Source organism: Perissodus microlepis, chromosome 14 (genome assembly GCF_051167445.1).
Source record: "Perissodus microlepis isolate ML-2025 ecotype Zambia chromosome 14, ASM5116744v1, whole genome shotgun sequence".
Classification (NCBI taxonomy): domain Eukaryota; kingdom Metazoa; phylum Chordata; class Actinopteri; order Cichliformes; family Cichlidae; genus Perissodus; species Perissodus microlepis.
Window position 1 is genome coordinate 9347616 of NC_140474.1, and position 15989 is coordinate 9363604.

At 39.0% G+C, this 15989-nt stretch overlaps 1 protein-coding gene across 5 annotated transcripts in view; it reads right to left on the reverse strand.

Annotated features, from left to right (window-relative positions):
- The window catches only part of nbeab (neurobeachin b), a 199838-nt gene extending 184801 nt beyond the window's left edge, over positions 1-15037 (reverse strand). For 4 of the 5 annotated variants that reach the window (XM_084950038.1, XM_084950037.1, XM_084950035.1 and 1 more), the window contains exon 1: positions 14461-15036. In XM_084950038.1, coding sequence (XP_084806164.1) covers positions 14461-14733 — 273 coding nt within the window. In that variant the 5' untranslated portion in view covers positions 14734-15036. Of the gene's footprint in view, positions 1-14460 lie in introns of all 5 variants that reach the window. The other variant, XM_084950036.1, reaches the window with a different exon arrangement.
- Between the last annotated feature and the right edge of the window lie 952 nt (positions 15038-15989).

A 15989-nucleotide genomic window follows, 5' to 3' on the forward strand; every position in this document is an offset into this window, starting at 1 on the left:
GTGCGGACTTACTGCCCAAAGCAAGGAAATAATAGATAAACAACTTCCAGATTAATCAAAGCATGCAATCAGTCGGAAATCAGTCAGAATCACAATGTCTGGATTCAGTAATCTCCCCAGAGTTTTATCACTACTAACACACTGTATTCATAACAGGAAGAGAAGCACTGACACACTGTCCCAAGCCATGTTCCATATAGGGCATCCAATTCCATGCTGAATCATCTTCCACTAAATGCTATGGCAGTAATCCATCTCTGCCTGAGACTTGGGAGCAACAGGGAGGCACTCCAACCAGATGTTCCTTTCAAAGCAGTCCTGGTTTCGCAACTAATAGCATTAGCCCAAGACACATATTCAGCGTCTAGCCTTTGCTTGAAATTGGGATTGAGTACCCCTATAGATACAACATACTGAGCTGAATCCCCGAAGCTACATAGAAGATAAGTATGTAGCAAGAACAAACATATAACACAATAAAACCAGATCAACAGCACTAACTCGCTGTTTATTTTTAAAGCACTGTCTACTAGGAATCTTGTGCTTAAAGCTCAACTGCATTCAATAGTTTTGAACAGTGAGTATTAAAACAGGCTCAAAAAGCCATATACAATGTACCATAGACCATCGGATGTTTACTTCCAGATAAGAGAAGACAAATACTGATCTGCCTGGAATTGGAAAATAAATACGCTCTGAATTGATGAACTGTAAAGGAGTAGCAAAGCTGCCATTTCCAATCCATTCAGTTAAACAAGTGAAGTAGAACATCACATGTAGTCGTCCATTAGCTTCTCATGAATTTATACATGAGCAACGCTTTTGTGCTGAGGTAATCTGACGTTAAATGGCATTTGAATTAAAACTAAAGCACCAAAGTTATGTTTCATTAGAGGTATACCTAAACATTCAATAACAAATGATGAGATACCATCAAAATCAGGAAGTTAATGAAACAAACCAGAGGGAAGAAATCAAGCCAACAGCAGACAACGTCCAAGTTACTAATCATAAAATGATCCAGTTAAAATGTGGCAAGGAGGATAATAAGCCATAAAAACGAATGGTGTCTACATTCATTATGCTGATCCCTTTGCATTAATTGTAATCCAAACCCCTAACTCTCACTAAGCCCTCCATTATTTCTCCCTTACTTCAGCCACATTAAATCAGTGTGTGATCTATTACACAGTCTTTCATGCTTCAATATCAGCAGGAAATGGAAACATCCCAGCTGTACTGGAGCAATAAATATAAACATCTAGGAGATTGATTACACTAACCTTTATCAAAAAGTAAAGCTTTCATGGAACGGCCGGAAAAAAAAATCAAGCGAGAAGGATGTACATGGGAGCCTGGCTACACATGTTTATGGTGAAACACTGCAGGGTACACTGACAGCGCTTCAAAACCAAATGGAATGAAGTGTAAATGAAAGAGAAGCATCCTGGCAACAATGCCGGCTTTGTCAGGCATAATGCAAAAATCTGTATTCACAACACACACCATTAACTGCCTAGTGGCTCATGTGCAACTGAAAATTATAAATATGTCACTTCTCCGTAACACGGACCTCATGCCTTATGCTACATCAATACAGTGAGCAAACCTCTCTTGTACGTTTTCTGTCACTAGCAGAGATAAAAGAAAATCCTCACATTTTCTACAGGGACGCTGCTGTTGAATGACAGTGAACATGTGTTGAAGCACCTTTTTGTTGATGCATAATACTAAGAAAAACGCAGCACAAAGTACACACATGTCCAACCTTTCATTCACTGCCTCCGGAAAAAATAACAAAGGAAAAAGTATATAGATTCTGAAACATTTTCCACCCATTCATCTTCTTAACCATTTATCCAATTTTAGGGTAGCAGAGGGGCTGGAGTCTATCCCAGCTGTCACTGGTCAAGAGACAAAAATACACCCTGGGTAGTTTGCCAGCATATCAGCAGCCAAACACAAACAATTCCCCCTCACATCCACACCTACAGACAACGTCACCAGATGATCTAGTGCAGCGGTCCCCAATCCCCGGGCCTCGGACCGGTACCGGTCCGTGAGTCGTTTGGTACCGGGCCGCGAGAGTTGAGGCTCAGGTGTGAAATGTATAGTTTTCAGGGTTTTTATCAGTTTTCAGCATTATTTTGTTATCGTTTTTATCATTTACTCGGTTTTCCTTGGTCTTTTCACATGTGTTATGAATAAACCTTCTTTTTTCGGTACCGGTACTAGTTTTATTTTGTTGTATTTATCCGCGACACCTTAAAGGCCGGTCCGTGAAAATATTGTCGGGCATAAACCGGTCCGTGGCGCAAAAAAGGTTGGGGACCGCTGATCTAGTACTCATGCCTTTGGACTGTGGGAGGAAACCCATGCAGGCACATGAAGTACATGCAAACGCCAGACAGAAAGACCTCAGGCACATCTGAACCTTGAAGTCATATTGCTGTGAGACATACAAGAAAATACCCCTTTAAAATCAAAGCACAAATCAGTCCAGATATTTGGGGTCATTTCAAGATGGTATTACTGTCTCACACCACATATCAGTGGTGCTGGTTTGGGTCATTATGCAAATATACTGTTTCTAAAGTTGGGAAACCTGCAGTCAGTTGAGACTGAGGAAGTCACTTGGATGAATGACGAAACATTTCTCTCACGGAAAACATTACGTCCAGATGAGCAGAATCAATTTTCTGGGACTGTATCACATATTTCATCCATTCCCCCTCAATGCTACCTCAACTGTCTGCAGCACATGTAACAGAGTATGCATCACAGTTGGCCTGTGATGTCAAAAAACTTTAAACAGCCTGTCACATGCCCTTTAATATATTTGTTAGGGTTCATGACTTATATACATGTACAGATATTTTCTTGACAGTAAACTGGATCAATTGGAGTGTTTGGTGAGTTTGTTTTCAAAAGATTTAATAGTGAAAACAAACTACAGAAAACCAACTATTTTATTCATTCATATATTCAGGTACATTCAGCCAAGTAATCTTTGCTTTTGCTGCATCTGCACTGCGATGTGAACGCATTGCTTTGCTATAGCGCTGTCACCGAGCTGCAGCAAGCAATATGACTTTGCATGTTTGCCTAATCAGAGATGCAGCTCATCTCCATAGAAATGAGCATGTGAATGTAGGATCTTGTGCCCTGTTTTGGGGGGAGACAATGCATTAATACGTAGGCTGGAATTTAGTTAACTGACTCAACTAACTCCACCTGGGAGTAGTTATATTGCTGCTACATACGATAACCCAACATATTTATCCCTGACATAATAAACAGGTGAGAATGGGCCACTAACAGACCACAGATGAGTAATACGTTGCTATGCTACATGTTGTATTGTTAGCAGCTGTAGATGTTTACCTATACCATTCAAAAAATGCTAATCTTGAAACATTAAATGAGATGCAATTTATTCATTATTATTGTATGTGTACAGAGACTAATCCCCAAGGAGAGAGTGAACATATGATGGTTTGAACAGGCTTTCTTGTAATATTCCCCTTCAGAGGTTGGAGAAGGATGAGTGATGCCAAATTGGATCAAACATCCATGCAATGTCCTTTCAATGTCAAAGTGAATTATCATCACAGCACAACCACAGTTACATATCCTTTGATAGAAAACTCGAGATGTGCTCTTCGAAATACTTTTATGTAAGTCAACCAAGAGAAAAAACAAGAAAAAGAAGATTTGAAATCTAAATAAGATGCTGCCTTGTTGGTGGAAGGGCCCGTCTGCTTCATCAGCATCTTGTTTTAAATCACTATTAAAGACTTTATGATATCATCAGACTTTCTTGTAAATTTTTTTCAAACTTTTTTATGTATATTCATTTTGCTTATTTTGTTCTTTCGATTTTTAATTTTTAGGTTTTTGGGGATTTTTTTGGTTCTTAACTATGGAGTTGCATTGCATTTTCCACTTGAGTCTTGCATGGACCATTTACATTAAAATTATTAATGTTATTAGTATTATTGAAAATTCTTAAATACACAAATAAATGATACAAATACATACAAAAGAAACACATAATATTGTTTAGAAAACTGCAGGAAAATCCTTTTAATACAAACTTAAAACAAGCTTCATTCTAATGTCCGCTGACCACACAAATTCACAATAGAGCCTCAGTTTATTGGATGCATATATGCTCACGTGGGTGTTAATAAACTCTGGAGTTAGCAGTAGAGAAGAAAATAGTACTCAGACGAATATATCAAGCTTTCAACCTTTCAGTGCATTTTTAACATATCAATAAAATCTTCCAAACTTGAGTCTGACTAGTCCTGCTTTTGGAGTTTATGCTGATTCCAACAGGTGCATTGACCAGGCTCTAATTTGTAGGTCATACTGTGAAGCACAACTTGATTCTCTGCAAAGTAGTTTGACCACAAAACCACAAAGTGTCTATACCCAGCGGCATTCCCACTGTTGTCAAAGCTGCTTTACATGTTACTGTTGGTCAAAAAATTGATTTCTTAACACGTATCAGCTCTGAATAGCTGAAGCAGTACATTAGCTTTTCTCACTCTTCTCCCCAACAGTACGTTTAGGAGACTGTCCTCCTGAAATCAAATCGATAAGTCATCTCTGCAGTTACCACATGACCCATAGTTATGTTTTAAAATCTGCCCGTGTGAGAAACTGAATGTAAAATATGTACCAATGATGTCACTTGCAGATGGGTTGCAAGTCGGAGAATCTGGAAAAATTGAGCTTTATAGCATGCATAAACACCATGTAAAGGGGTGAACAGTAACTTCCACAAGAACAGTTTTGGTTGTTCAAGATGACAGAGCGTAATGCGAAAATGCAGAATATGGACAAAAGTATTGTGCCACACAATCTATTAAACGTGTTGTCCTTAGGGATTATTAAAGTATTCTGATTCTGATTCAGTCCCACTGGCACAGAGGTGTTAAAATCAACCACATAGTTTGGGTCATTTTAAAGAGCACACTGAATTTAACCATAGTACTGTAATATGATGCCACCATTGCAACAAGTCAGATTGTCAAATTTCTTCCATCCTAGAAATTCTATGATTAACTGTAAGTGGTATTATTGGAAAGTGGAAGTCAGCTATGAAGTGGCAGACACTGTAATGTTACAGAGCTGAGTGACTGAGTGCTGAGGCGCATAGTGCATAAAAGTCACCAATGCTCTGAATTCCAAACCTCCTTTGGCATTAGCATGAGCACAAAAACTGTGCATGGAGCAGCTCGGCATTGGTTTCCATGGCTGAGAAGCTGCTGTAGGTGCAATGTGTAGGTGGCCCAGTACTTTTGTCCATATAGTGTAGCTTGGATTTACGTGTACTGTGTAAGTAAGTAACGTTTAAAAATGTACCTTATCATGATATAGGCTTATTATTATTATTATTATTATTATTATATTAAAATAAATGTTATTATGATTAACAATATTTTAATCATAGTCCAGAATTTTAAAACTTCAATGTCCCTGTATTTCTAATTTTAATATGCAATTTAATAAAAATATGATAAATCAGGACCACAAGTAGAGCAGGGCGACATGACCAAAAATATTTATCACAATATACATTTGAAAATTTGCGATAACGATATAACTGATGATATAATTGACACTAGACAAAATACTTTACAACTCCACAACTTTATTAGTGCAAAAAAAACCCCATCAATGTATTTTCACTTAAACAAGCAGCTGTTTTTTATGTGCATTAAAGTTATATAAAAATTTAACAGTGCAAATGCAAATTCCTTGCTGACAGTTTAACCAAAAGGCATTTCTAGTGGAAATTGGCCGACATATCCTCAGCATAACCATGTATAATATCCACTAAAGTTAAAAAGAGTAATATTATGTTGAAGCACAGTACGTATCACTCCGCGAGGTTCCTGCCTACGATAGCCGTAATGCTCCGACAATCCATCAAGCGGTGCGGGTTCGTAGCTTAGCAAAGTCGTACTAAAACATTTGACAGATTTTCGAGCGCCATGTACGACATAAAATCGTTTCGAGATCAGTAAACACAACCAGAATTCATACACACATAAGGCACACGGGATTATAAGGGGCACTGTAGATTTTCAGAAAAAATCAAAGGATTGATTTTAAGTGTGCCGTATTTTCCAAAAAACATGGTAATAACGACGGCCCGCTAGCATGCTCTACCAAAAATAGTGCTTTGTTGTGTATCTGAGGGACGAAAGCTAAACCAGTTCCACACCACTGAAGTTGCAGCATTTTTACAAACCAATTCTGGTTCATCCTTTCATTCAACGATCCGCTTTCGCCCTTCTCATTCTCCGTCGCCGCCATGCTTTTTCCGCCATGTGTGTATGAAAACAAAGGCACTGCGCATGCCCGTTTTACCCATATTCTATCGCGATATTTTATTTTCTTATCATTGCCCAACATTATACCGTGAACGGTATGATATGGCCCAGCCCTAACCACAAGGATACTTGACAACCTGCAGAGACCTCCTGAAAATTAGATGCAACAATGGAGCTGTGCCTCAATAGCAAAAACACTGAATACTTTCCTTAGCTTTGTTCTTGGTTGAGGACAAGAAAATGCATATCAGCATTCTGGCTGAATCAATCAACAGTTAAGGTAAATTACTTTTAAATAAACAGCTTTGAACAGAATAAGAATTTCTATTTTTCCTTAGATCCTAAGAAGATTATCATGGAGTAGATCAGAGGAGACTGCTGTTGGCAGAAATGGATGGCTTAGTAGAGAATAAACTTTAGAAGGGAAGGACAATTTTAGCATACTGTAGTCCCCTCTAATACACGTGGTTCAAAGTGGAAAATAAGAAAAGGCTGAGTGAAGAATTCATAAAGGTAAACACTACTATTCCTAATGAATGTTAAATCTCTCATTATAAAGAGCATGAAGCCTACTGCTTTTGTCCCAGGTACATTAACAGCATTAATGCAATGCCTAATTGAGCCACATAGGTAAATTATCTTTCATTATACTGCTCTACACAGAGGTCAGTGCACCACACAGCTACAGAAGAGCGTTAGCAAAACATGTTTCAGATTAACGCTACATTTAGAGTCTCTTGTTATGATATTTAACACAGCAACGGCCACATCACAATCAAAACAATTAAATGTGTTCCTGTTCTGTGTAATGCCATTAAATTGAGAATGCATGTATCTCATCTCTTGTCGTATTAAATAGTTATTCCGTATATGCATGCAGTGAGTCTGCACAAAAGACATAAAAGAGTCATGAAGCCAATATAATTTTTCAAAAATCTGTAGAACTGCACAAGGGCCCAGAGGTCATATTGATCCAAGATTGATCAAAGTGTGAAACTGACTCAACAGCAGCAGAGGGACACTTACAGTGTAGGCCAATAATAACTGAAAGCTGCTTAGACCACATACAAGTCTCAGCGCTTGTCTTTCATCCATTATTAATTTTCATATATATTGAATGTCTCTTGATGGCAAGTGAGCTTTAGTTTAAATTGTCTGATTCCCTGTTTTTTTGCTTGTCTGTTTACTTGGTTGCTTACATGTTGGTTTTAAATTATAACATTTCCAGCTTCTCCCGCCTTCACAGAACAGAAGGAGACTGAAAGTCTTCCTTTTTTTGTTTTTGCTGTGATTTACATATTGTAAAAAGTGTCCACCTTTCGTTTTTTACTTCCGTGACATTGAAACAAAGTAAAATATGCCTTTTTTTTTTTTTTTTTTTTTTTTTACAGTGAAAATCAACAATCAGTATAAGAGAAGAAACAAAGATTATTTGCAGAACAGAACCAGAATCTACCAAGGTCTCAATAACCAGAGAAAACTTGGGCCAAGTATACCTTTACCACTGCAGCAGTAATATCATGTTGGGTTTTAAAGTGCAGATCGCAGAATGATGAGCACCACTGCCCCCTCTCAAAGCGGAGCACCTTTGGAGTCTTTGGAATTAAGAGATCTTATTATACTGACACAACTAATATACAGCAATGCACAAAAGACAAGCTATCCCAAGGTAAAAATCGCAGGGTTCAAGCTCGCCTTTGTTACACCATTTAATTCCTTCAGAATTACATCAACCTTGAAGGCAGAACTCCACAACCTGTTTTATACTACATTATCTTAATTACAGCTTTCATTTGAGGCTGGCTATACATGAAAGATTAATGACATCTCTCTTTAATTAGGTCTGATAAGGGATGGTGGCACAAAACAGTACCATCTCAGTGTTTTGCTCATTCAATTACTCTATTGCACAAACAAGATTTTGTTTTAGGGTCATGTGGGGGGGGAAAGCTATTTAACTCTTATTCAATTAACTTGTTAACATTTATAGTGAAACAATGCTCAAAGAACGTGTCAGACTGGTGCTGCTCCAAGCTGTTCGATCAATCACTTAGATGAAATATACAGAACATTCTCATTATGTTCTGTATATTTCATTACATTTGTGGGGCTTAAGCCTATCTAAGAGTTCAGCTGGCAGAGAGCAAAAACACTCTGGATGGATGATCGGTACATCACCCTGGCCACTGCTGCCCACACCTACAAATATTAGATATTTAAAGTATTCATTACGGCTAAATGTTTGGACTGTGGACAGAACAGCTATAAGTAACCAATTAGGGCTCCTACAAGAGGTTTTCGCACATACAGTACAGCCCTGAACTTGCATCTGTATGATAGAATGCTGAAGTCTGAGTGTTTGGATCAGACATGAAATGGTCTTTAACCTGCCAGCTCCCTATTACAATGTCTGGAGAATTCACTGTGAGTAAGTATATACCATGTGCCCTGCCTCCTGGATCAGACACGAAGTATTTCCAGTAGTGAAACTGTGACATCATGTGAGAAAGATCAACTTCAAACAATGTCGCTCCTTGATTCTCCTAAAACTGCCATACGCTTTGCCTTTTATTTTAAGGTACATTCATGCCTTGTAACTCTATCACAGATGGGACACCGGTTGCCCTCGGCTTAGCCACGACACACAGTCGTGTGAAAAAGAGAGTTTTCACAGGACTCTAGGCAATTCTGTTAAAAATTAGGTGCACTGCTTCCAGAGGAATTAAGAGGATTGGAAGAAGCCAGGGGCTGCTAATCAAATGCACTTGATTAACTGATCATCAGCAAATGTAACTACCTCTATAAAAATCAGTTCGCTGATCTGGAGAAGTCAGGTGTGTTAACACAATCTTCCCATGAGTGGACATCACAGCAAATTCATTCCAAGGTCAGACTGTGAAAGGCTCAGAGAAACAGCAAAAAACCCAAGCACATGATCTGAGACTCTAAAAGCCTCGGTTAACATGTTAAATGCTGAAGTTCATGACAGTACAATTATAAATTCTGTGGCAAGACTTTAAGAGAGCTGTCACACTGATAAACGCATGGCTAGATTCATGCAATAAGACAAAGACACTTGGTTTGAGGCCAAAAGAAATGGGGACTAATCTTCTAACAGCAATCAGAAGTCACTCAAAGTTAATTAAGGTAATCGATTGAAACTAACACCATCTTGTGTTGTGTTGTTCATGATACTAAATACAAAACTACTTCTGACTGTACTAAAGAAGCATTTCAGCTCAGCTAAGCATTTAGCAGACCAAAAACTTTAATCTTACAAGTGGGTTTTCGAACTCTTAGACAAGCCCCCGTTTGCCACAATCCAATTCAACGTATGTGACAAAAAGAAGGAGATGACACATAGTTGCAAGATGCTGTTAAATAGTTAAATTAACTATAAAATGGAACCAAAGACTACTATCAATTGTTGTCAGCACATCAGTGTCCATGCAATGTCTGAGTGCGCTTTCAGCTGGCTGATAGAGGGAGAGGACAAGAAAAAGAGGCCCTCAAAAAATTCTGGATGGGCTGGAACCCTGAGTCCTCAGGCTCATGTGTGCTGCATGCTAAATTGGGTCACCTTAACCCACCAATTACCTAGAAGGGAGACACAGGTTATATGGAAAACAGCCGAGCCCTTCGGTCGTCACACTCTGGCCAGGTACAAAAAAGTGCTTCATTCCCACAAAAAGGAAAAGCCCAAAATTCTAGATAGCAATTACTTCACTCTGTAAACAATTTAGTAACACAGAAACTTTATTTTGAGGAGACAAGCCACACTACATAACTGCAGTGTTTACCCCTTGTTGACTGCTGTCGACAATCAGTGAACACATCACAAAGAAAACCAGTTTTAAAATTACAAATACCAATTTAGTGCAGACAAATGTTTAAGCTCCAGAGCCTTCTGGTGCAAAGCACTCATTGTTTAAGTATGTCAACTCTCCAGTTTCTTCACCTTTATTCAATATGGCAGTATCTTGACTAATTTGGCTGTCACTATCAATTAAAGATAAAACAAAGATGGTTCTCATTCAGTGAAACTGAGCTCTAGAGTATTTTGTTATCTGAAATAATCAATCAACCATAGTCCAATATGCATCACTGCACTTGTCATAAGGATAATTCTAGCAGCATTTGCAATTAAGCTCATGAAAATAACTCATTTGTATGTTGACCGTGTAATCAACAAAACACCAAGGGTATAAACTCACTTGCCAATTAATTAGGTACACCAATTCAGCTGTTCATAATCCAAATATCTTATCAGCCAAACACGTAGTAGCAATTCAGTGCATTTAGATATATAGATATGGTCAAATCATGCTGAATTTCATGTTGAGCATCACAATGGTTAACAGAGAATGGTCCAGAAAAGATAAAAAACACTGGTTAATATTAGAGGTCAGAATCACAGATGGCCATACTGCTTTGAGCTGATAAGAAGGCAATAGTAACTCAAAGGTTTACAAAAGAGCACCTCTGAACACAAATTTAATTCAATTAAATTGAACATCAAACCTTGAAGCAGATGGGCTACATCACCAAAACACCACAGCGGGTGCCACTCCTGTCAGCTAAGAACAGGAAACAGGTTATAATACACTGTGGCTCACCAACATTGGACAACAGAAGATTGGAAAAATGCTGCCTGATCTTATGAGCCTGCTGCAACATTGAGATTAAAGACATATGTTTAATGGTATAAGGGGGATTTTATTAACAATTCTGGACCCCTTAGTACCAACTGAGAATTGTTTAAATACCACAGGCACCTTGAGTGTCACTGACAATTTCCATCCTTTCATGAACACAGTGTCTCCTGGTGCCTGCTTCACAGCGAATTAAGGCAGTTTTGTAGGCAGAAGGGGGTCCAACCCTGTATATAATAAACTGGCTGGCGAGTGTACAAAAAGCTTGCCTTCAATTTCTCTTTTAAGAATGTTAGTGCCATTTCTACCTAAGCTGGCAAGACAGTCAAGACAAGTCATACTCGCGAGGACTAAGTAACAGACCTTAGTGTGGCCTTAAGGGAACACTGTACAGGCAAGATTTTTCTAGAAATGTATTATTAAACTCCTATTTTTGACAACTAATGTAAGATTTCACAACCCCTTTATAGACCACTGGCCAACAAGGTGAGGCATTAATAAATTATTTTACACATCACCACCCTACGTTAGCAGTTTCTTTTTCTTTAAAAAATGTGGTTTTGACCAAATAAAATTAGCATCTACACAAGTTTGTTTACCTGTGACAGCAGCATCAATACTATAGAATCATACTAAATCAGTTCTTCCATCTTGCCTCCTTGCTCCTTTAATACATCCCGTGGTAACGAAAATCCTTTATCAACATGTCAGTGTCTATCAACATGTCAGTGTTCCAGTCCACAAGTACTTTGTAGTCATTACTACATTACATCAATACTTTGTAGACAAATCCATTTTCAACCTGCCCTTCATTTTGAGCTTAACTACACACAGTTACTGCAATCACATGAACACAATCTGTCCATAAACAGATACATAAACACCTGCCAAAGCACTCAGCTGCTGAGTTAGTTCCCATGACAGTATCTCCATGACACACACACACACCTACAGACACACAGATTCACAAGGTGAAAACAATAGCAGCCTCTCTATCATGGAGCGGAATGAGCATATAAACATAGTGGATAACCGGGTAATGTTACAACAATTTTTTAACAAGTTTGAATTTAGCTTTAAAACTTTTCCCCAACATGAAAATGTGTAACTATTAAACTCAACTCAGCAGAAGTCTCCCACTTTTAAAACCTTCCTTTCAAGCCCAGAAATAGTGAGCGCTTGATCTAATGGGATGGGTAGAGTATCACTTTAATAAGTCCTAAGTAAGCCTTGTGATAACTCTGACCTGACGTGACAGTGTCATCCTTTGGTGTTAATATCAACCAGTTATTGGCACTACATGGGAAGCCATGGTGTCAGGGTCAGGATAATTATGTGCTTGGAAGCCTGTATCCATAGGTCAAGGTATCTTGTTTGAGTACCAATCTTCAACGTATGATCCATTAGAGCAGGGGTCCCCAATCCCAGTCCACGAGGGCCGGTGTCCCTGCAGGTTTTAGATGTTCCTTGATCCATCACAGCTGATTTAAATGGCTAAATTAGCTCCTCAACATGTCTTGAAGTTCTTCAGAGGCCTGGTAATGAACTAATCATGTGATTCAGGTGTGTTGACCCAGGGTGAGATCTAAAACCTGCAGGGACACCGGCCCTCGCGGACTGGGATTGGGGACCCCTGCATTAGAGCATACCTGACTTTCTTCAGTCAGAGAATCGTTAAATGATTTATTCTTGGTGCTAATTATTAACTTGGAGAAACTCATCAGACAGACAGGTTCCAAAAAAATGGTCATAAACTGCACATCTGGAGTAGAAAACAGAATAAAATGTTTACATGACAGATGTTCGAGCCGGTATCCTTAAACCACAATTTTCTGAACAGTTTCCTTAGAGAATGAGAAAAACATTAATATTTTATTACTCTACAGCTGGATCCCGTGAGGCAAACTTAAGGATTCCTCAGAATGCCCAAATACTGTACACTCAAAAAAAACAAACCAAAAAAAACCCAGCCTGATCTTGTAAGGATAAATATGAATGTTTTCACCATTTTCCCTGACTAGTGAGATCCATACACACTTTTTGGACGTATTATATATAAACAGGGAGACAGAATAACAATTGCGGTCTAAGTTTATGTCTTTTTTTGTGTGTTTGCAGGGTCATTATTTTGTTTGCGCTATAAAAAAAAATCAAGCAGGATCAAACTGACTGATATCCAAAATGCCTAACCAGAGCAGACCACTTATTACCCCAGTTAATTAAATTCATCATTCAAAACAAATTGAGAACAGATGAGGCTGGAAAATGATTTGATAAAAATGCATCTTACTGTACATTACAAATAACTGAAACTAAATGAGCACAGGGAGAAAAGGGAAGCTGTGACATCAACACTTTGTATTCAGTAGGTCAAGAGAATAAAGCAAGAGACTGCAGTGTTATTCCTTGTCTGGTGTGCACATTTCCTGTGAAAAAAGCGCTGCAAAGTGTGAGGGGGCAAGGTGTCAGAGACTCCAGCTATTGCAGTACTTCTCTCACGCCTGAACATGCCAAAGGCTACAATTTGTCCTGCTCCACAAAGTGGATCTCTGTTGTGCCAGAACAGGTCGTAATTAATCTCTAGTGTGCTAACAAGGAGAGGCAAACTTCTGCAAACAGGCTGTGCAGTACTCCTGCAGATGGTCAAAGCAAAAAAGGTATTAACTGCTTACACAGTCTATTTATACACCAGGACAGCAAACTGGTTTCACTTGGTTAGCCTGGTCATATATGGGTTCAAATTCTCAAACACATTGTGCTGAAATCATTCATTCTTACTTTTTAGAAGCAGCAGTGAAACAAAATACTCTACACGTAACAGTCATACTACCACAAGATACCACATTTTAATTAAGTGCAGAATCTATATCTTTAACACGTTGCTGGGGAGCTACACTGATCACATCACAAAGCAGGGCTATAGTAAGTCTGGGCTCCGTGAGAATAGCTCCCCTACAGTTGCCAGGTCTATCCCTGAAATTTTCCCACACTTAGAAGAAGCAATTGCCTTCCTGCATGGGCTCATATTTTACTTTAACATGAATACCACTTGACATTGCCCTTTAAATCCCAGCAAGTGATGCACTTCACCTGCAATGACTCTGCTTGATTTGCAGGAAAACACAAGGGAAGCTGGGACTTTGTGGGACTTTTTAGAAAACTTGAGCTGGCTTTGTGTTCTTACCTCCACCTCCTCCTTCCTTATCTGTATGTGTACATGTGTGACTTTTAACTGTTCACTGCTGTATACTCTCCCATATCCTGGGGCAGCTGCTCATATTACTGCTGTAAATAATGTAATTATTATTTTCCCCCGCTCGATGTAAAAAATAAATAAATAAATAAATATTATTTTGTTACATGCACGTTATATTCTATTAGTTGCCACTGAACACCAGTGATGACTTGGGGTTTGTGCAGTAATGTCCAGTCACAAAGTGATAGGAAAAATGTTTGCTTACCAGATTCAGCACCGTTTCAACAATATCCCGGTTGCTAACCTCTCCAGCTTGGATCAGTCCGGTAAGAACGGCAAATTTCATCTTGATATTCCGGATAGGAACCGATGGATTCATAATCCCAGCCGGGAGGACCACTGAACCTGATCCGGACATCATCACTGTCTCACCGGCCGCAGCGGAGACTGCAGCCGCGTGTTGCACGTGACCTGGAGGAGGTTGTCGGTCCGAGAGCGACAGCGAGCCCGGCATTGTCACCGGTCTACCGCTTGTCATTTCCAGCCAAACCGGGAGCTTTTCAGGAGCTGTTACGCTTTATCTCTGCAATATACTTAATCACTGTTCTGGAGCATCACGAAAAAAAAATGAAATAAACACTCGAGAAAACAAAAACAAAAAAAGCAAAACACCAAAAAAGAAATCACTCTCTTTCAGTGAAATCCACTCTGAGGAGTTCTGGTCAGTAGGTCCGGTGTGAAATCGGTGCCGGGCAGTTTACCGAGCTGACAGACCTGCGATGAACACACAAAGCTGTGTGTGATTGTGCCGCTCTCACGGATGTGCGCTGTTCAGTGGCTGTGCTGCCGTCACCGCCATGTTGCCGCCCCCTACCTGTCGTCCCGCTCACTACGCCTGCGTTGTCTGAGATACCGGAGACGTGTCGCTTCGCCGCGCTCTCCGCGGCGTGGGCTGGAACAGCCAAGACCGGCTGGCTTCAATAACTTTAGACAGACACTTAATGTAGACAGAAAAAAAATAGACCGTGTTATCCTGATGGCTAATGAATTTCAACAGGTTTCTAATTTCCTTAAGTCAAAATTTGATTTTACCGGTGAAGGTTAGAGATTTATCTATTTTTTATTAGAGATGCTAATTTAGTAACTTAGGTATGAGAAAAGTTGTCATTGGAAAATAGAAAACAATTATATGTAAAATAAAGTAAAATAATATGAAATCAACACTGAGTAAAATAGAAATGGACGGGATAAAAAGAAAAGAAAACCACATGTGGTGGAAATATTCGCATTAAAAGCAGAGCCATAGCCGAACATTACAGATTACTTCCATTGTTGGTGCACCAAACTGTATTTACTGCAGTGATGAGTTGGTACACCTGAATATACCAGTGATATTATGCTCATATACCAGCTTGCTAAAGATACCTGTACTCCTATCAAAAACGAGAATTACCAAATAACTCACTGTTGCTTTTATTTACATATTCGTGAAAGGTTAATCAGCACTGCACATGTACACTTGTAAATGTCTGTATTGTAGCTGACAATTATTATTATCTTTCTCACAAAAATGTATGGTAGTTTCGTTATAGAGCGCCAGGTGTGGCATAGTTCATGAAGGACAAATGTGACCTTGGATAGTCTTTTATGCAAGGCAATATAAATTTAATTACATTAGGATGAATACTAATACAGAGACAGGGTTTCTCTTAACTTTCCTACTGAATTAGGGAGCAGTCATCTTGTGGACACACATTCGAATGGACAGTGTAATTATACTATGCAGCATTTCTG